Source organism: Medicago sativa, chromosome 8, assembly GCF_051527215.1.
Source record: "Medicago sativa cultivar Bolivia chromosome 8, Bolivia_mono, whole genome shotgun sequence".
Taxonomy (NCBI): domain Eukaryota; kingdom Viridiplantae; phylum Streptophyta; class Magnoliopsida; order Fabales; family Fabaceae; genus Medicago; species Medicago sativa.
The window spans coordinates 41,246,939-41,268,611 of NC_140756.1; the positions used below are offsets into that span (position 1 = coordinate 41,246,939).

General features: G+C 33.6%; 1 protein-coding gene across 1 annotated transcript; it reads left to right on the forward strand.

Annotated features, from left to right (window-relative positions):
* The first annotated feature begins 12,509 nt into the window (after positions 1–12,509).
* EMB1473 (Ribosomal protein L13 family protein) lies at positions 12,510–17,100 on the forward strand. Its single transcript, XM_085731897.1, has 4 exons — positions 12,510–12,813; positions 13,375–13,560; positions 14,832–15,002; positions 16,684–17,100. The coding sequence occupies exons 1-4, from the start codon at positions 12,571–12,573 to the stop codon at positions 16,798–16,800; spliced, it is 717 nt and encodes a 238-aa protein (XP_085588023.1). The 5' UTR covers positions 12,510–12,570; the 3' UTR covers positions 16,801–17,100.
* Positions 17,101–21,673: the final 4,573 nt, after the last annotated feature.

The following is a 21,673-nucleotide window of genomic DNA, read 5'->3' on the forward strand; positions in this document are numbered from 1 at the left end:
GACAATGCACTATGCATGTGGTACCAATCAGGGCATCAAACCCCCAACTTATAGAGGATAGGCTCTCAACTTATAGAGCATAGGCTCTCAACGTAGTTTGAATGATCAAGCATTCAACAGGGCATCAAGCCCCCAACTTTATAATAATGATTATACATTCAACATGGCATCAAGCCCCCAACTTATATGAATATGCATGGACTCAGCAACAAATGCAACAACCAACAACTTCATCGACATCGACAACAACTTACAACTTTAACGACATTGACAACAACAGCGGCAACGACAACAACAACGACTTCGCATCATAATATCATAATTCATTAATCAAAGATATTCACGTCAAACCAAGTTAGATTCATCACAACATAGGTTAAATACTCTTAAATACCTTAATTGAACTCATAGTACACAAGCTTTGAAGTCTGGAGACAATCCATAAGTTTTGGTTAAACTTAGAAATAGTTATGCTGAATTTTCATAAAGTTTTACTAAGACCCACTTGGAGTATTTTCATCATAACTCAAAATCTAAAAATCATTTTTGAGCCAAACCAAGACCATTGGAAAACTAACACAATTACCTAAAACTTTCATGTTTACACCAAAGGCCAATTCAAAACAGAAATGCGTGAAAAAGATGCAAGAACGTGAAACAGAGAATGTTGTCACTGTGCAATTTCGCTGATAGCGAAAATCTGGCTATTAGCGAAAAAGTTCCAGACAGATTCGCCATTAGTGAGTTTCTCAACGAGTTTTCTCCTGCTGTTACGATTTATACACCTTTTTTTCACCCAAAAACCCAAATTTCATCTACCCAAACCCCAAATTTGATAGGAAACTTAACCTATGATTATTCTACAACCTGAACATCAATTATACACAAATTCAATGGATTTTCTACTCTATTGACAACCATTTATGTCTTCAAAACCTAATTCCCAAATTCACAAACAACAACATGCTAAACTCAATTTCAAAATTATACAACCTAAAATTAGAGAAAGTTAATCCAACCCTTACCTTAGGTTGGTTGATTACAAGGTTCTACAAGCTTTCTCTTCTCTGGCTCTTAGTTTTCCTATTCTTATTTCCTTAACCAATTCTCTTAATTCTACTTACTTCCACTAAACTCCTCTAAATTCTAATTCAGCCCTTCAAGTCTAATTATTCTATTTTTAATCATATTCTACTAAATAATAAAATAAAGTCATTTAACAAAATAACAACATACCACATAATCAATTAAATCAAATAATTAGACTCTAAACCCAATAAAATAATTAAATAGATAAATAGGGCGTTACACGTTGTATAATGAAGTGGTTATATATCGATGTGTTGATATAGAGATGTGTTATAGATGTATTGACATAAATATGTGCTAATAAGATGTTGACCTAAAGATGCATGAGTGATGAATATTGTAATTATATATAATACAGATTATTTGATGATACATGATGATGAGTAATTGATAATATATGATGATGTGAATATGATGGATAGTTGTAAGATGTGATATATGAAGTTGTAATAAATGAAGATGTGTTATATAATGATGTGATTAATTGAAGATGTGATATATAATGAATTGATTATATAATGATGTGATTAAATGAAGATGTGTAAATAATAAAGTGATTATATAACGATGTGTTGATATCATGAAGTGTTGAAATTACAATGTGATGATGTGAGGATGTGTTCTGCAATTTGGTTACTTATCAAGCAAGTTGGTATAGCCTGTCTAGTCTCCTGCTATATAACATTCGTAGGTCGGATGAGAACCGAGTGCAACATAACTGTGTGAGTTTTGGAATTATGATTACTTTTTTTTTGAATATGATGGATAGTTGTAAGATGTGATATATGAAGTTGTGATAAATGAAGATGTGTTATATAATGATGTGATTAATTGAAGATGTGATATATAATGAAGTGATTATATAATGATGTGATTAAATGAAGATGTGTAAATAATAAAGTGATTATATAACGATGTGTTGATATCATGATGTGTTGAAATTACAATGTGATGATGTGAGGATGTGTTGTTATATACATGTGATGATATGATGATGAGTTATCTAAAGAGGTGTAAACGAATATGTTATTTATTGATGTGTTATCCGATGATGTATAAATCATGAATGTTTGATTTACATATGATGATGTATGGTGATGAATATTTGATTTATATATGTTGATGACTATTTGATGATGTATCATTTAAGGATGTGTAATGGTGTGTATTTATGATGTGTTACCTAATGAGAAGTATTTAACGATGCGGAAGTGATGTGCTATTTAACGATATTGTATTTGATGACGGTGCTATATAAAGTTGTGTTATATGACAATGTTGTATTTGATGATGGTGTTATTTAAAGATGTGTCTTGCCGAGTCATTCAATGATGTAATGTTGATGTGGTCATTTTGAAGGAAAATCGAATTCAATAAATAAGCAACAAAATAAAATTTTCGATTTTCTTTCCTTGGATCATCACAAATTTAACATGATTCGGTGAATAAATGTTACTTCGAAGTGTGCAAACTGGAATCTCGATCATAGCTAAGCAAGGAGTAGAGCCTCTATTAGTCCCCACGAACGTTGCTCCTCCAATTCCAGGTGCTAGCCCAGCAATCAGAAGTTTCTGAGAATTAAAGTTTCACAAGAACTGTGTTAACCAAGACTTCATCACAGGGTTCTATTTATAGAACTCCTAGTGTGCTCTACAAGTCAGAAGTCGATATTGGGCTTTTGTAAGCCCAATAATGAGTTTAGTCTTTTGCTAACTAATTAGCGTTATTTACTAAACGCACCCATCATATAAGTCTTACTTATATTTCTCTCTTGATCGTTCTTTTGTGTGTGACCTCATATGTTATAGTCACGTTGCCAATAATATTAAATCTAATGTTTAATATTAAAAACAATGAGTGGTATTTAGCAACACATTATTGCTATCCAAGTGACAAGAATGTCAAGTGATCTGACGAAACCTTTTCCATGATAATATTCATGTATACAATTACTCCTTTGTCCTCATATCTATATTGATCGCAAGGCATATATATTGTCACCCTTGTATAGATCAATATTTATATTTATTGATCCCGAAATATATTGAATAACAAATACATCCAATATCTCATATTGAGTTAGTTTGACATGGCCATGCAACTTTACAGTCATATTTCATCAAGAGGCCTAAAGATATATCTCCTGTTATGAGGAGGGACAAATCCCATCTACGACACTAATGTCCCTAAGCATGATTCATCAAGTACCCATTAGCCAACATTATGGTTATCCTTTTACAAACAACGTTAGAATGACAATAAAACACTTGAGTCCACATCTAGAGATCATAGTGGGTTTAGGTTTAAGAGTGATATACATTATTATCACTGTGAGAATATCTTATGACATTTTCATAACATACTATGTAGTATTCTCATGGTGGGTCAATCCAGTATAAATATCACTCCAAATATTTATACCTATGTATAGACTTAATATCTCATGTTTATGACCCATGAGATGTGGTCATCAATCTACATACATAATAGTCTCGACGCTTTATTATTATCCCAATTCATATTAAAGCTTGACTACTGATACATTTAAGAATAACGTTCTTTAAGATAATGTAATCTCATGATTAAGTCACACTTAATATACCATTATGCGAACTATCTATTCTAGGGACTTTATTAACATTACAACAAATATAATAAAGAGTGTCATATATTATTTAATAATAAAAGTCATGATACATAATATAAGTTTTAACATAAACTATTGGCCTCTAGGTCTTACACCAATACATTTGGCATTCATGCATTCATGATCGATTCTATTTAATGATGTTGTATTTAAAGATGGCGTGGACAAAATTAGTAACATACCTCAGATGTCCAAAATATTTGAAGATGGTGATAGGTTTGGTACCACATGCATATAGAGTAAGGTTAGGGACATTGCATACATAACTGCAAGTATATTTGAAGATGTGAAATTTGACAATGTGTTATATGACGATGTGAATATTTGAAGATGTGTGATATGACGATGTGAATATCTAAAAATGTGTTATTTTAAAGATGTGTATTTGTTTAAAGATGTGATATTCAATGATGTGCCTTTGTTCTAGTAATGTGTGGATGATGTACACTTTGCTACATGTCAACGTGACATCTTTAATTATCATTGATGCTTGATATATGTTTATGAGATGTTGATTGAGACTTATTAAATTTTTTGACATAAATATATGTATTCAAAATGAGAATATTATCTAGTTGTGATAAATATGTGTATAAATATAAATGATGTGTTGTCCACCTTGAAGCTATACATGAGTTTATATCTCATTTATGTTGATTATATTCTCACCCTCTTGTTGTGGATGCGCTGCCTATGCCCTTGGTGTAGATTTGCAGGAAGAGGAAGCTCAGTAGTTGTGAGTTTCTAAGGAAGGTTTTGGAGCCTACTCGCTTTGTTTATTGCTTTGGGAGTCTTTAAAGAAATGCACTGATTTGTGACACTTAGGGTTTGAGAATTTTATCTTTATTTTCTGTTGCGACGTTTCTTTTGTTTTACTTAAACACATGGAATTTAATTAGATATGTGACACCCCCGAGTGCTTTTATATTATTTATTGAATTTTCGTTGAAAAATATTTTGTGGGGTTTAGGGTGTTATAGTTTGGGCCACAAGTAATGACCAAATGAGTGTTGGATAATACCGATGGCCTCATCCATAATTGACTATTTTTAGAGGGAAAACAAAATCAAATTACTGAAGACTATTTCCCACAAAATATTGAAGAAAAAAATACAAAAAAAAAAGAGTGTTGGTGGTACTATTGACCATATCCTATGGTAAACTTTCATCTACATACTTATTATTTTTCCCTTTCATTTGTCACTTCAATCTTTTCTCTAATTTTTTTTCATCTATTTTATTTTCTCCGTTATACTCTTGTTCTCTCTACTTTTTTCTTTCTTATACTCTTATTCTGTCTAAATTTGGTTAAAGACATAATCTAAAAAAATTAATCATAATGCTCTACTAGGGCACAACCACTAACAAGTGTCGCCACATCATATTCTCAATTCCACATCCATTTGTTCAAGAACGTGCAATTGATTATTGCTTTTTGCTTTTTAATTAATTATTGATTTGAATTATTTAAGTAATTTATTAATCAATTGGGTGTGTGTAGTATATTGTTCCAATTTTCATCCATTTAACATCGAACAATTTCATTCAATTTTAAATTTCAGCCTTTTGCAATTTTAACACTGTTTGTTTTCTGAAACCACGAGTTCCTTGCCACGTGAGTTTCGCCGCTTCCGCGATATCATTGGAATGACCACCATTTTGTGGATACAAGTACGTTTGTGATTCAAGGTGCAAGTCAGGTTCCTTCCGTTACAACGGCGGCCATGGCTTTTGTCCTTGGCCATGTGTCACTTACAAAATACATCCGGTTCAACGGAAGGTTGAGATATGAAGAATGTTAACAACAGTTGTACCACATAATCAGTATCTCTCGTTTTCTCAAGTTGTAACAGCTATAAGAGCTCTATCACATCTGAACCTTTTTCAACACCAACAATCTAAGGGGAAGCTCTAACTATTAAAATTATGCAAGAAGCCTATGCGCAAGGTCTAGATGCTTATAAACGTAATTTACGAGGCATACTTGTGTTGTACAAGGAGGATAAGCCATATACATCCAAGGATATTACGACGAAGCTTCAGAAGCAATGGAATACATCTGAGAAATGACATGTTATCCTTGGGCTAGGGTTATTACGAATTCTTGTTCGCTTCTTACGATGACATTATTGCAAGAACATTAGGCATAGCTGATAAACGCAAAAAAAAAAAATTATTTTCCATAGCACTTATCACGATACTATATAATTTTGGTTGTGATCACACATTATATGATCATTTATCACTAAAAAAAAATTATTTATTTTCTAAATAAAAAATTCACAGGTAGGTAGGATGTGATCTAACATATTAAAACTCGATTACTGAGTGATAACTAATAACTGTGTAGCTAAGGACACAGACAAGAACATATAGATAATTATGGAATTATAATGTGTGACAATTTATTAATAAGTTGTTGCATGGTAGGCTATAGATACTCAAGTTACTTCGTTATATAGATTTGTCAAATATTTTACCATCCATTTTTTTTATTGATAGAATGCTCATTAGTCTACTTTTTTTTCTTCTTTTTTTTTTTTTTTATCTTTCTTTCATAATTTTTTTTATCATTTAATATGGATATGCTATTTTTCATGTGGATGACGAGAAAAGAAGAGAGCATATTTATGTTTTTCTTTTGTTGCATCATTGCTACCCAAGAAGCCTATGAAATGACAACTTGTGTAATATTTGCATAAGTTAATTTAAGATTCATAATATTATCATATCAACTGTTTTGTATGGATAAAATATAATATTTTTTCAATAAAATCATATTAAAATTAATTATTTATAATTTTGAAGTTTGTTTATAGTAGTAAAGTGTTAATTGTTATCAACTGTTATATATTTATTTTCACCTCTATATTTTCAATGTATTTTATATATTTATCTATTTTATATTTTTGTGATTTAAATTTATTTATTTATTCAATTAGTGATTTTGCTAATTTCAAGTTAGGCACTACCTTGAAGTTTCATTATGAATTGAGAGGAAATCGATGTTGGAGGCCTTCGAGAACAATCCGATGAACTTAGGAATATAAAAATGTGTCTCATTCTTGTTTTTTTTCTTTTGAAAAAGCTAAATCGTTCCACCCAAATTGGTATGCGTCTCATTCTTAATGTTATGTTATCTACAAGATGTTTATGATCTAATAAGAATGATAGGAACACAATCAAAGTCAGACATAAAAGACTTTGAAGTTCTCATATAAGAAGAATATTGATGTAACTCAACTTAGAAGTTGTCCAGGTAGATTATCTTATGTACAAACATGCCTAAACATGGTTGGTTGAGTAGAGTTTATATGTGAATTTTAAATGATTTACGAACTATTTGATTTAATAAAAAATAGTGCTTAGAAATGAGAGTTGATTCGAAAAGCACTTTGAATATTTAGTTTATTTTGGACATTGTAAAAGCTTGGATAAAAGAATTTTAGCTATTTGACCTTTTTTTTCGCAAAACCAGGAGAAAAGACAGGTATCAAGGGGAAGCAACGACATCCCAACTAGGTTGGCACTCCGTAGAATCCCCATCCTATGCCGCCAAACTCAAATATTATTAAAAAAGGGGGAAAAATATTTACAAGAGGAGGGATTATACCAAAACCCTAAAAGAAAAAGAAATAATAAAAAAGGAAACAAAAAGCAAACCACCGCTTAAGGAAACCTGTAGCGAGGCATACGACAACGGTCCAAATAAAACTCCGCATGTAGGTCAGGAGGTAAAACCGATAACCAAACCTCACCATGGATCAAGTGACCAATATTAGCTAACTTATCAGCACAACAATTACCTTCGTGGACAAAATTAATCATAGGTTCAGCCAAAAAAATAATCACATTATGAGACAAATGAATTTTTTTTTAGAAATTTTCGTGTCTAAGTTACCAAAACCTCAAACATTCCAATACAAAAAAAATCAGTGATCAGTCAGAGAGGGCGCACCTCAAGAGTGGGTTCTGTACGACGCTTACCAATTTTCACTTTCTTTAGGTGTTGCTTCTGCTTCTTAGATAAAACCGACGTGAATGACATTTCAGCCGTCTCCTTATCATATTCACGAACAAGGCGTCATAATTCCATATCTTGCTGAATTCTCAGATTGCTGTGAATGTCTTCCTGTGCTGCCGAAATCAAACTATCTGAATCCATAACTTGCGTCACCATAGCCGTAGCCACCTCCTTAGACCGCCCCTCAACATTTGTTACCATAACCGACTCAACGGGAATGGACCAAACTATGAGAGGGCCAGTAGGGGAACTTGAATGCACGTCATCATGCGTACAACATGTTGATCTATTTGAACCGGTGACACCTCCATTCCATAAGCAGAGGAAACCAACTCAACAGAAATCTCGTGCAAGTCATCGTGCTCTACAGGTGATGAAAGTGTAGCAGTCACATCTCAAACCTTGGGAATCTCCTCCATCTCCCACGATTCAAAATGCTCCTGCTCTACAACATCAGAATGCACGTCAATGTGCGCTACTTGGGAAACCAACAACAATTGGGATGAAAGTGCAACTGTGGCATCAAAAACCTTGGGAATCTACACCATCTCCTGCAATTCCGGATGCTCCTGCTCCACAACATCTGAATGCACGTCATCGTGCGCTACTTGGGAAACCAAATCCAACACAAGGATAGTCGGGTGAGGCAGTATCTCTTGAGGAATGTGATCATATACATTTTGCAAAGCAAAATTGAAGGAATTTGAGGACAAAGTATTACTGGGCACGACAACAACATTCTGAGTTTGAGTAGCCATTGCAGTAGACGCAACAACAACTGGTACCCAAGCCATAGTACCTCCATTAGCCGAGGTGGAAACACCAACATCACCATGATGCACCTGTGTTGGCCTAAGTGGATCAGACACGATCACCACTGGTTGTTTCCCATGATCTTGCTTCTCTTTTGCTGCCTACGGGTGTATCAACTTACAATTAGTAACATTATGTCTAATAACATAGCAATGATGGCAGAAAAGAGGCCGCCACTCATATTGAACTTCCACCTTAAATGCAAAACATTCCCGTTCCACTAGAATTTTACCAAAGGTCCTCTTAGATAAGTTGATATCCACCAATATTCTTGCATAATGGCCAAAAGATCTGTTGTGTGTCGGGCCGTCTAAATCAATAGGAGTGCCAACCACACTTGCAATTTCCTTCAAAGCTCTTTCCAACCAATATTCTTGTGGCAATTCAACCAAACAAATCCAAATCGATGCATGCGTCTGCCTCTGCGAATAGAAATTAAAGTCCTTGGTCCACTGAGATAAGCGGAGAAAACCCGGCTTAAGATTTATGGTGCCTGCTTCCCAAATTTTATGCAAATCGTCAGCCATCTAAAAATGGAAATCATAGAAACCCTTGCCAAGCGATACCATTTTCTATTTAGCTGTAGTTTTCCATATCTTGACCAATTTGGTGCTTAAGTCCCACACTGTATACGGTTTGTCCCTTTTATTCAAGGCCAAACGTCCCCTAAGAGCGTTCTGGCACTCAGCCAAACCTCGTTAATATTCATCTTGACCAATTAAAATACATAAAGCATCTCCATTGATACAGGTAGTTGGAAATGGAGTGTCATTAGTCAAATGCTTGCCTCCTAAAGCCGCTGCAAAGGTCTTTGGAGGTGCTGTCACATCTGTCGAAGCTACAATGTCATTAACACACAGCCAATGGCATGTGTCTGCCATGCCGGAACTGCCGTCCACCACCAGAGTTGTTTCTAGGTATGAGTTAGGGGTGAGCAGCTATATCAGACCTGACCGAAAACGATACTAACCGTGACCAAATTCTATTCAGCGGGCGGTTGGCACAGACTTAGGGTCTTACGAGTGAAAAAAATCGAGCAAAAATGGTTTCTCATGGTCGAGTTTTGTCTCAAAAAGGAGGATGAAGGTCTGGGGGTTAGGAGGATTAGAGAGTTTAACTTATCTTTACTTGGCAAATGGTGTTGGAGGTTGAGGGAGGAAAAAGGTTGTTTGTGGTATAGAGTTTTAACAACGCGTTATGGTGTAGAGGGTGGATCTCTAGGCGATGGGGGGAGATTAGCTTCGGTGCTGTGGAATAATTTGCTTAGCGTTCAGAGAGGTTATGGAGATGGGGTTGATAGTTGGTTTACAGATCATATACGAGGTGAGGTGGGGGATGGAGTGAGAACTTTATTTTGGCGGGATCATTCGTTAGAAGAAGGAATTTTGAAGGATATATTCAGTCGCCTTTTTGATATTTCTGATAACAAATTAGCGACTGTGGCATACATGTTTTCGTTATGATGAGGGGAGGGAGCAGTGGCTTAGAAATGACATAGGAGGTTGTTGGCTTGGGAGGAAGATCTGGGGAGGGAATGTTGTGCTATTTTATTACCAATTGTTTTGCAGACTGATATGAATGACAAGTGGATTTGGCAACTTCATACCTCTTCAAAATACAACGTTACTAGCGTCTACAACTTTTTGACTTCAAGGGACCAACCGTCAAACAATGATCATAATACTCTTTGGCACAAGAAAGTTCCTCTAAAAGTCAACATCTTTGCGTGACGTCTTTTGCAAATCCGCCTTCCAACAACCGATAACTTAATCAGGCAAAGGGTTTTTCAACCAAATATGTTTTTTTTTTTGCTCAAGAGGTTGTGGCTCAGAAAAGGAATATGATCATCTGTTTTTGACCTGTGACTATTTGGGACAAATTTGGTATGAAATTTATAATTGGCTCGGAGTGGTTTCAACTACACCAGCTCCGATCGTTAGGTGGCTTCTCAAAAAACATTTGTTCTACTTTTTACTTAATTTGACTTTCTTGCGTTTGGATTATTTGGCATGACAGGAACGCTAGAGTTTTTCAACAAAAAGGAATTCAATCATTCAACTTATAGATAAGGCTAAAGTGCACTTTTCCTCCCTTAACTTTCAAAAACTTGCAATTTTGGCCCCCTAACTATGAAAACTACAATTTTGGCCCCCTAAGTTTTAGCCCCCTAAGTTTTAGCCCCATTGCAAATTTGGTCCTTTTGGTCAATTTTGACCGGTCAATGCCCATGTGGCATGCCACGTGGGTAATTATTAAATTAAAAAAAAATAAAAAAGCCATTTAATCTTTTTTTAATTAAATAAATAAAAAATCTAATTAAAAATATTAAAAAACATCAGAAAAAATATTAAAAAATTCTGGAAAAATCAAAAATAATAAAAAAAATTGAAGAAAAATATGAAAATTAATAAAAAAATTGAAAACAAATTCTGAAAATATTAAAAAATTCTGGAAAAATGAAAAATTAATAAAAATGAAAAAATACGGAAAAAATTTAAAAATTCTGGAAAAATTAATATAAATAAAAAATGATTAAAAAAAATAAAATAATCTAATAAAATGAAAAATAATGAAAAATAAAAATTCTGGAAAATATTTAAAAAAATTTCAAAATTTTCATTGTAATATGCATATTTCGAAATTTTCATTGTAAAATTCCCGGTTTATAAATACACCAAAATTCCCGGTTTATAAATACACAAAAATTCCAGGAAAAAATACTATTGAAAATTTCGAAATTTCGAAAAATACACAAAATACCTAAGCTCGGTTTATAAATACACATATTTTTTCCCTTATTCTCGGTTTATAAATACACAAAAATTTCCGGTTTATAAATACACAAAAATTCCCGGAATTTTTTTTGGAAATAAATACACTGAAAAAACCTAAGTCGACATATATACTAATGAAAATTTCGAAATTAATTTCAAAAATTTCATTTTTTTTAAAAATATTAATCTTTTTAATTTTTTCGAAAATTTCGAAATTTTTTAATATTTTTTATTAATTTTTCATTTTTCCAGAATTTTTTAATATTTTCAGAATTTTTTAATCTTTTTTATTTTTTTCATTATTTTTCATTTTATTAGATTATTTTATTTTTTTAATCATTTTTTATTTTTATTAATTTTTCCCGTATTTTTTCAGATTTTTTTTATTTTTCCAGAATTTTTAAATTTTTTCAATTTTTTCATTTTTATTAATTTTTCAATTTTCCTGAATTTTTTATTTTTTTATTAATTTTTCATTTTTCCAGAATTTTTTAATATTTTCAGAATTTTTTTCAATTTTTTTATTAATTTTTCAATTTTCCTGATTTTTTAAATATTTTTAATTAGATTTTTTATTTATTTAATTAAAAAATGATTAAGTGGCTTTTTTTATTTTTTTAATTTAATAATTACCCACGTGGCATGCCACATGGACATTGACCGGTCAAAATTGACGAAAAGGACCAAATTTGCAATGGGGCTAAAACTTAGGGGGCCAAAATTGTAGTTTTCATAGTTAGGGGGCCAAAATTGCAAGTTTTTGAAAGTTAAGGGGGGAAAAGTGCACTTTAGCTTATAGATAAAGGTAAGCTCTAATCATTCTGGTGGTTAAGGCAAATCATCCTAATTTTGCTTTTAATTATCACATGTGGTAGCTTAATCCACTTTTATGTTTGAGAGTTATCACTTAATTTATTTTACCTTATGTATTTTAAGCGTGCCTTCATTATGGTTATATCATTTTTTTTTCTTTTTCCATTGTTAACATGATGTAACAAATATATTTACATAATCGCATTACATGAATCCATCCAATCACAATTATTCGATAAACTTAATAATATTATATCTATTTATTTCTAGTGAAAGAGTACTTGAAAATGATTTTAAAAAGTGATTATTACAATATAATATAGGCATATCTATCCCACACTCGCTCTACATACATTATCCCTCCCAGTAAAGATAGAGTGAGCACACAACAATATCCATCAACTGCGACAATGTCCTTGCTGTGTGGTTCACCATCAGTGACGTTCCCTTCATCTTCTTCATTCTCTCATCACAAAAATTCAACTTCTAAATCTTCCTTTCTTGCTTCTCAATTACCACTTTCAAACCTTTCATTATCATCTTCTTCAATTCGTACTCCATCTTTCATTGTCCATTCTCAGCAGGACACTTCCATAGTTGAAGAAGATCCTCGCTTCATTTGTGTTGAACCTGAGCCCCGCTTTCAAGGCCCGGTATAACTTCTCTCTCTTTTTTTGTTAATGGGTTTTGTTCATTTTACACACAAAGTGTTGTTCTATATGATTTTGTTGAAATTTTCTGGTATTAATTTTCTGGGTCTCTGTAATCTACCATATGGAATAGAAAAGTCTCAATTTTTATTGTCAAAACTTTCAAATTTTAGTGTTTGTTTAAATCCATCATTTTTAAATTTTATTATAATTTTATGGTAATTAAGCCTTATTATCTTCTTTCTGGTTTGTAATTAACACTTTACCAGTATTCATTTCTCGTAATTGAAGTAAATTAACATGTAAATCCATGTTAATTTACTTCATTTATGCCTACATTTCTTGTCTCATTAGTTTAATTAGCTTGGAAATGTATAGGTTATTACTTCATCCAATTTTTTCTTTTCAGTTTTTATTTTTTGGAATGATTGAAAGTTGAAATTGCTTTAAATCTTTACGTCGGTATCCATGTCTTGTATTATTTTTAAAGCTTTTAACTTGGTTGATGCTTTTTTCGAATTAATGTATTTGAAGCGGCCTAACTGAAAAGAGTAATGATTGCAGGACATTTGGAACACAACCTGGTATCCAAAAGCTTCGGATCATGTCAATACAGCGAAAACGTGGTATATTGTTGATGCTACAGATAAAATTCTTGGAAGACTAGCATCAACAATTGCGAATCACATCCGAGGGAAAAATCTAGTGACTTATACACCTAGTGTGGACATGGGTGCATTTGTAATTGTGGTACGTATTTCTGCATTCATTATTTGCAATTGGCATGGAAGTGTTGTTTTATGGTTTACTACTTCTACTGAATAAGCTTATTTGTTATATAAGTCAAGTTTTAGTTGAACATCTTTCTTGTTAATTTTCTTTTGGTTTAAAATGGATGGAACTTATGCAATATATGATGGACTGTTTTGTAAGTAGAAGGAGTCAAGTTGAATCTCAAACCAAAGAAGTTTTTTGAAACGGACATATAGGTTAATGAAGTTTCTTGCATTTTAGCCTTTCCTTTTTGCGGTAAGTCACCATGAAATGGCGTAGAGGCTCGGTGTCATTTCCCTTCAAATTGCTATCATCATTCTGATAGAAACTGGTATTTTATTTGTAAAAAAGACGGAGATAAGCCCTATTTGGGAAGTTAGAGCACTGCAAAACATCAAGGGAATGCGTCTCCTTAGACCCAAAGGCCTCAGCACTTATTCAAAATTTCAAATGTCAAGATATCTCAGCCACTTTACCCGTTTTCTTATTTATAACAGGCCTTATTTCTCTAATTATTTCAGTCTTTTTTCTTGTAATATACCATCCATTGTACAGTTGTTAACTGTCTTCCCTGTTTTTATACCTGCTCCTCTATTTAATTCCAATATCGTCTTACCACTCTTCCTCTTCCTAAATACTAGTACTCTTAGTGAGTGGTTTACTAACACATATTTAGCCCTTTGCTATAATAATGTCACATTGACAAAGAAATTTGGATCACATTTCACAATTTTGTATATTGATTCTCACTCAACTTAGTTTGTAGTTAATGTATTGCTTTATTGCATGTTCTGAAAAGTCTTGATGAAGCTGCTCTTAATCTTGTTATGTCTGAATGTTTGTCATGTTTTTTCGATCATAATGGGAAGCTGCAAGACATGTTCTTTTTGTTATGTATATCTGATGTTAATGACTTCTCCGCTTTCTACATTCTATAGATTGTAAGGAAGTTTATTTATTATGCATTTGATTTTAAATTTTAATTATAGGCATGTATGACTAATGATTTGGCGACAGATTTCAATTTTCCACAAAAAAAAAAAAAAAAAACTAAAATATCAATAGAGGAAACAAAATCTCCTATAAAATGGCTGTATTGTTTATAAAACTTGCTTTTCACATTAATGACTATGTTTATGAGGCTCACCCTTCTCATGAAGTTTTATGCTAGGAGTATTGTCAATAATGTTCTGTTTCACGATTGCTTTCTGAAGTCTTGGCCTATTATTTTAACTGGGGTTGTGTAGATAAATGCAGAAAAGGTTGCTGTCAGTGGGAAAAAGAGGACCCAGAAGCTTTATCGGCGGCACTCAGGTCGACCTGGTGGTATGACAGTCGAGACATTTGACCAGCTGCAGAACAGAATTCCTGAAAGAATTATTGAACATGCTGTTCGTGGCATGCTTCCAAAAGGGAGGGTAAGTTCAACAAAGTTTAATGTTTTTCCAAGAGACTTGTACAGTAGACATGTTAAGATGGATCATTGATGCATAGAGAAGTTGAATATAAATCTAAACTATGTGTTTAATTTTTATGACAAAAACATATCACACGTACTAGATTCATTTCCATAACTGATGGAAGAATATAGAAGTGAAGAATGAAAGGAAATCTCACAGTCTATGCATGCCTGAGAGTACACGTTTTTGGTTTGAAAGGAAACCCTTAGAGAGTACACCTTTTGGTTTGAAAGGGATGCCTGAAAGTAGACTTTGTCTTCACCGGTGTTCCCTTCCTTTCCACTACCAAGCTTGAATCTAGTGGGTTGAATAGTGGTGGTGGGTTGTTCGACCTTCTTAAGACCCATCCATTCACCTTGTTGTCGGCTCCAAACCTTTTGACATCAACCTTTCTATTTCGATGCCCTCCGTCACATAATGAATAACGGTGCTACTATTTTCGTCCACGACCCAATTAGCACAACTTCGACTTTGAAGGTATGAGACGGAACCATATTCCTTCCTCGATAGTTACCTTGCATCTACCACCACCTGATGGTTTCAGACTTTCGGTGGCGGTCAGACTAACATGCAAGAATCCATTTTTTGCATCTTTATCGTGAACCATCTTCTCCGCTGTGCCGATTCACATCCGGCGGTTCTTCTATTGCATTCAGGTTGGTATTCTTCACTCTTTTTCTTGCTTGTTGTTAACCTCCCATTTCTCCTTTTCCATTGTTATTACTTCTGGCTTCCTGCACCATATCTTGGCCACCAAAAGGTTGTTTTCTCCATCTTGACAGTGGGTTGCACTTCGCCTCTGCTCCGTCTTCACTCTTCTTGACTTTTTCCTTATACCCCTCATCAATGCTAGGTTAAAATTATTTTTGGACCAAATTTGTGATTTGTCTTGCTTTGGCTACACCACCTTGTCATCAGATTTCTTCTCTTTTTGATCTTGTTACAGATTATTGGTCTTCAGACCCCCATCTTCACAATTGTTTTCTGCTTCTTCATTCTCCTCTGCAACGGATTTAACGTGCAGAGTATTCCGCAACCACTACCGGCTTACTCTGGCCTGTCAATTCAAGTAGAATATCTTTAATTTCTGTCAGGGTATTCTGCATTTCATCCATCTTGGCTGAATTTTTATCCATCTTGCAATGCTGAAACTCTCTCGAGGATCAGGCAGGTTGAGCAACTGTTAGGAGGAACCCAAGAACTGAATGGAATAGAAAGAACAATTTTTTTAAAAAAAAAGAAAAGAAAGAATAGGAGAAAATCTCTCCCCTTCACAATAGAGTCGCTACTCTATTTCACAATGTTTACAATATTTACAATATTCAATCATCCGCTTTCTAACTCCAAAACCTCCAAAACCTCCCTGTTTATACATGATAATCCTACTTTAACTACTCTACTATTCTATATCCTAACACTGTATACAATTTATACTCATGGTCTTTCTTTGAACAAAATCGTCCTGTCAAGTTCATTGGTTGTTTTTGTGGTGCTTACTTCTCAGAAAGACTGAATAACTTGTGTTTATTCTTAAGAGGGTTCCTTATCTCTTTAAATTGATTTTTGGATACTATTTTTGTAAACAAAAAAGGTGTTGTATATAGTTGAATCTACAGTAACCAAGGGTTGGTGTATGCAGCTTGGCAGGACTCTATTTACACGCCTGAAGGTTTATAGCGGCCCAGATCATCCACATGAAGCGCAGCAGCCCATTGATTTGCCAATTAGGGATAAGAGAATACAGTTGCAGAGATAAAGACATAGGTGTATGTTGTTTAGAGCATGGAATGAAATATGAGTATATGACAAACACTGATCATTCTTGTCCATTTCACTGAACATCGAGCTTTTTGCTTTAGTTGCTACTTTGAATGTATTTCATTTGATGTTTATATTGTCTGTAGATGTATCTCATTACTGTATTGTATTGTTTTTTATCCAAGGTTCTTTGTTGAATCTTGATAGGACCTTTTTTTGTGTACCTTTGAAGATTAAACATGTACCATTTTTAAATATGGTTTTTGAGTTTATTAGCAATGTTTCCATTTTAAGTAAATATTCCATCTCTTATCTTTTTCCCTCTCAGAAATTAACAAACGTTGAACCATTGAGCCATAAAATTGAGAGCTTGATGAGATCTATAGGGGCTTAGGACCCATATACCATTTTTAAGCTGATTAGCCACCAAAATAAGCTACTGCCTTATACAAAAGAGAAAGGATGCGTGCTCTTTTGGCCTCCCTATTTTCTCTTTATCCTAAAAAATGACTTTTGGGAAGCCTTTTAAAAACCCAAAAAATGGTGTTTGGTGGTTACGATCCGAACAATTTGCGCATTTGTGGGGGCCAAAAGAAGTACATGTCAAAGAAGCAACTACTTACTAGTTACTACTATTGGTTGAATAATATAGAAGGCAATGATTTACTCCCTCCGTTTCAAAATGAATGTCGTTTTAGGTGTTTACACACATATTAAGAATGCAATGATTAAAAGAATGAGAATGATTATTTTACCAAATTATCCTTATTAATTATTGGTTAGTTTTAAAAGTAATACTTTGGAAGTAGTATGCAGAGTATTAATTGGAGGGTACAATTGAAAAGAAAAAGTTGTTATTGCATTGGAAACTGAAAGTGACATTCATTTTGAAACAATTTTTTTTAGCTAAAACGACACTCATTTTGAAACGGAGGGAGTACAAACGGGTAGTGTTAACTTGTGCCCTTAGGGCACATGTTAAGAACTCCAAAAGAAGAAATATTCTATAAAATTTTGTGCATTGAATTCATTAAAAAGTCAAAGATTAAATGAAATGCACACATTCCAATACATTATTTCTATATTTGATTCCTTAACTTGTGCCTTAAGGGCACAAGTTAACATTTCCCTTTACAAATTAATATCATTTATGGGTCCTTTCTTTAGAAAATGGAAGGAAAAAAAAATGAGAAATAATTTTTCTAGTTCTAAAAGTTTAAATGAAAGAAAAATAAATATGATGATACAAACTGCCATTAGAATCTTTGTAGAATTATTAGTCTGGTTGGTTTTATATGATTTATGCATTCAATATAGTGTTTAATATAAATATGTTCTTAATGCTTTATCGATGATGTAGTGTTCAACAATTGATCTTTTGATTTTGTTTGAGGGCCTTACTATCTAAGGGACATGGTTTAAATTATGTCTAGGTGCTACCGCGTTAGAGATAGTAGGTAGGTCCAAGGTTGATAGACTAGCGAGGATGCATTGACTCAAAAACATTATGTAGACTCGACATATAAATTCGACTCGTAGACTCGTATGAGTCTACGAAAAATCAAAATTGAATTTAAAAAACAAAATGACATATATTTTATAATAAACACCCATTAACATATAAATTAAAATTTCAAACTCCATAACAATCTTTTTCAACAAAATAACATATAAACGACATGGGCTGGCCATAATGATCAACACACTTTTATTTTGGAGCCGGTTACTCATTCAGCTGATTTTTTTGTTAGAAATTACCAGCTCAAAATTCATTTTAATAGAACTATTCAAATAATATGTCTTTACAAAATCACTTTTACTATAAATGAATTCAAACCTAAATAATTTCAGGTTAAACTCAATTTTAATCAAAAGCAATTTTCAAGACCATATAATAGTACCAAACACATACATAGTTTAAACACCTTTTGTACGTTTCTACTATTATGAACATATAAGTAAGTTAGCAACAATAAAACGTGGACACAGAAAAGTAATTACCAAATAGTGCATGAGCAAGGTTGTTGTTTTCCATGTATTCATATATCAACAACATCTGATCATCTTCTTCGTATAAGCCATGGAGCTTAACAATATTAGGGTGTTGTAAACTTAACATAATGGGTGTTGTAAACTTAACATAATTCCTATCTCATTAGTAAATTCACGAGTTCCTTGCTTTGATTCAGAAGATAACTGTTTAATCGCTACAATTGTGCCATCTAATAGAACGCCCTGCATTTCGTGAAACAGTATGCACTTATGATTAACCCAGTTACAACTTATTATGATTATTGTTCGTGAGGATCGTTAAATTGTGCATCATATACCTTGTAAACTGGACCAAATTCTCCTTCGCCAATCTTGAGAGATTCATCGAAGTTGTTTGTTGCTGCTTTGATTTGTTGTAAGGCGAATACATTCCTTTGTGAAGCAAGACCCTTTTGCCCTAGAAATTTAAGCAAACAATATATCCGAGATATCTTAGGAAAAGCGGCACTATATAGATGTACTAAAATAGAACATAGAACATATGAACAATTTAGAGAGAAAAACAAACTTTATGCAAGTGAATATAATAACTTAATTCAAATTAGGACACATCTAACTCCAACCCAAATAAATAAACATAGCCTTGCGGATTTTTTTTTTTTACTAAACTAAGAGTGAGGAAGACATCAATGAGAAGCTTAGACATCCCGACTAGGTCGGCACCTCCAAGAAACCTTGCTGATAATAAACTAGCAATATAAACTTAACACTTGAAAATCTAAAGGCATGCAACAAAAAACAAAAACAATTCTACTTTATGATTTAGTATTCATAGCAAGTATATAAGATAGTTTAACTAGAATAAAACCGAAAATCCAAATCGAGAAACCCATAATGCAGAGAAAATATAACAGCAAAAATTAAATTAAGTGGAGATTGATACCCAAAGGATGTAGTGAACCAAGTGTTGGGTGGGTCCTCCTCAAGTGGGACCACACATTTATTTAACAAAATAGAAAAATATATGTGTGTGTGCTATGTGTGATGGGCTAGGCCCACACGTGATGTGTGTGTGGTGTTATAAAGGGAATTGTTTTTTCCCTAGTTTCAGAACAGTGTGGGTGTGCAGCGTGAAAACAAAAGTGAGCCGCGCACAGTGAAGAAAACAGAGAGTGTTACGGCAAAGAGGAAGAAATTGTGGGTTCCGGTGACAAAAGTGTGTTCGGCAAACGATATCTGTTTCGGCTGAATTTGAGTATGTTATTTTTGTTACCTAGTTTGATACTTAGATAATTTTTCTAAGAAGTTTTGTCTTCTCTTTGTGTGTGTTTGGGATACCTATTTAGGGTTTGCTCTCTGGTTGTTAGAATCACCATAGTTGGTGATTATTTGATGATTGTCAGTTCCTAGAGGTTTAGGAAGACATTGATTGTAACCATTATTGTGATAGTGGAAGTTTTTGGCTGGACTAGGTCCCGTGGTTTTTATTCTCTCACATTGAGAGGAGTTTTCCACGTAAAAATTCTGGTGTTCTCATTTACAGTTTTTTACTCCTTTTTATTGTTGCTACTGTTGTTGTTGGTTGTGATGGTAAATTGGATTGTTCAGGTTCCACAAAAAGAGATAATTTAAGGTTCCGCATATTCCGCTTTGCGCACTCTGATCCCAACAACTGGCATCAGAGCTTCGGTTCTTTTTGTGGAAATTAATTTTTGGCGAACAATGGAAGTCAACACAACTCGTATGTTGTCTTTGAATGGATCGGATTATGCCCTTTGGAAAACTAAGATGGAGGATCTGCTTTATGTTAGGAAATATCATGAACCTGTGTTTGTTGCAGCGAAGCCTAAAGAGAAGACTGATGATGAGTGGACTCTACTACATAGACAGGTGTGTGGATACATTCGTCGGTGGGTTGATGACAATGTTTTGAACCACATTAGTGGGGATAACAATGCAAAATCATTATGGGATAAGCTTGAGCAATTGTATGCGAAGAAGACAGGTAATAACAAGATGTTTCTTATAAAGAAAATGTTAGGTTTGAAGCTCCAAGAAGGGACTTCGTCTGCAGATCATTTGAATACTTTTTAAGGAATTATGAATCAGTTATTTGCTATGGGTATTAAGTTTGATGATGAAATTCAAGGTTTGTTTCTTCTCGGTTCATTGCCCGACTCGTGGGAGACATTTAGAATGTCTTTGTCTAATTCTGCTTCTGATGGTGTGTTGTCAATGGACCTTGTCAAAAGTAGTGTTTTGAATGAGGAAATGAGAAGAAAGTCTCAGGACTCATCTTTGGAGTCAGGGGTATTGGTTACTGAATCAAGGGGGAGAAACATGAACCGGCATTCAGGTAATAGAGACCAAAGCAGAAGTAATTCCAAGAAAGTTATTGAGTGTTACAATTGTGGTAGAAAGAGGCATAAACAAAGATTTTGTTGGGATTTGAAAAAGGAGAATGAGGACAAAGGTAAAGGTAAAAAAAAGAAGAAGATTCAGATGGTGGCTCGACTATTCTGACATATGATGATGAATTGCTTCTTGTTGAAGAACATGATATTATTGCTAGTGCATCCAGTTGGGTGATTGACAGTGGTACTTCAACACATGTCACTTCCAGGAGAGATGTTTTTTGCTCATATACTTCAGGTGAATTTGGTGATGTGAAGTTGGCTAATAAAGATGTGTTAAAGTGTGTTGGCCTTGGGGATGTTAATTTGGAGATGTCCAATGGGACAAAGTTAACTCTCAAGGATGTGAAGCATGTTCCAGACATCCGGTTGAATTTGCTTTCTGTGGCTAAACTATGTGATGAAGGTTATGACAACTTGTTCTCGAGGGATTCTTGGAAACTTTCCAAGGGATCTATGATTGTT

What these genes read in the sequence shown, in the direction of transcription:
- EMB1473 (XM_085731897.1), top strand. Translation starts at nt 12,571, where the DNA reads ATGTCCTTGCTGTGTGGTTCACCATCAGTGACGTTCCCTTCATCTTCT. An exon ending in TGGGTGCATTTGTAATTGTG is followed by an intron (nt 13,561 to 14,831) that starts GTACGTATTTCT and finishes GGGGTTGTGTAG; the next exon opens with ATAAATGCAGAAAAGGTTGC. An exon ending in GCATGCTTCCAAAAGGGAGG is followed by an intron (nt 15,003 to 16,683) that starts GTAAGTTCAACA and finishes TGGTGTATGCAG; the next exon opens with CTTGGCAGGACTCTATTTAC.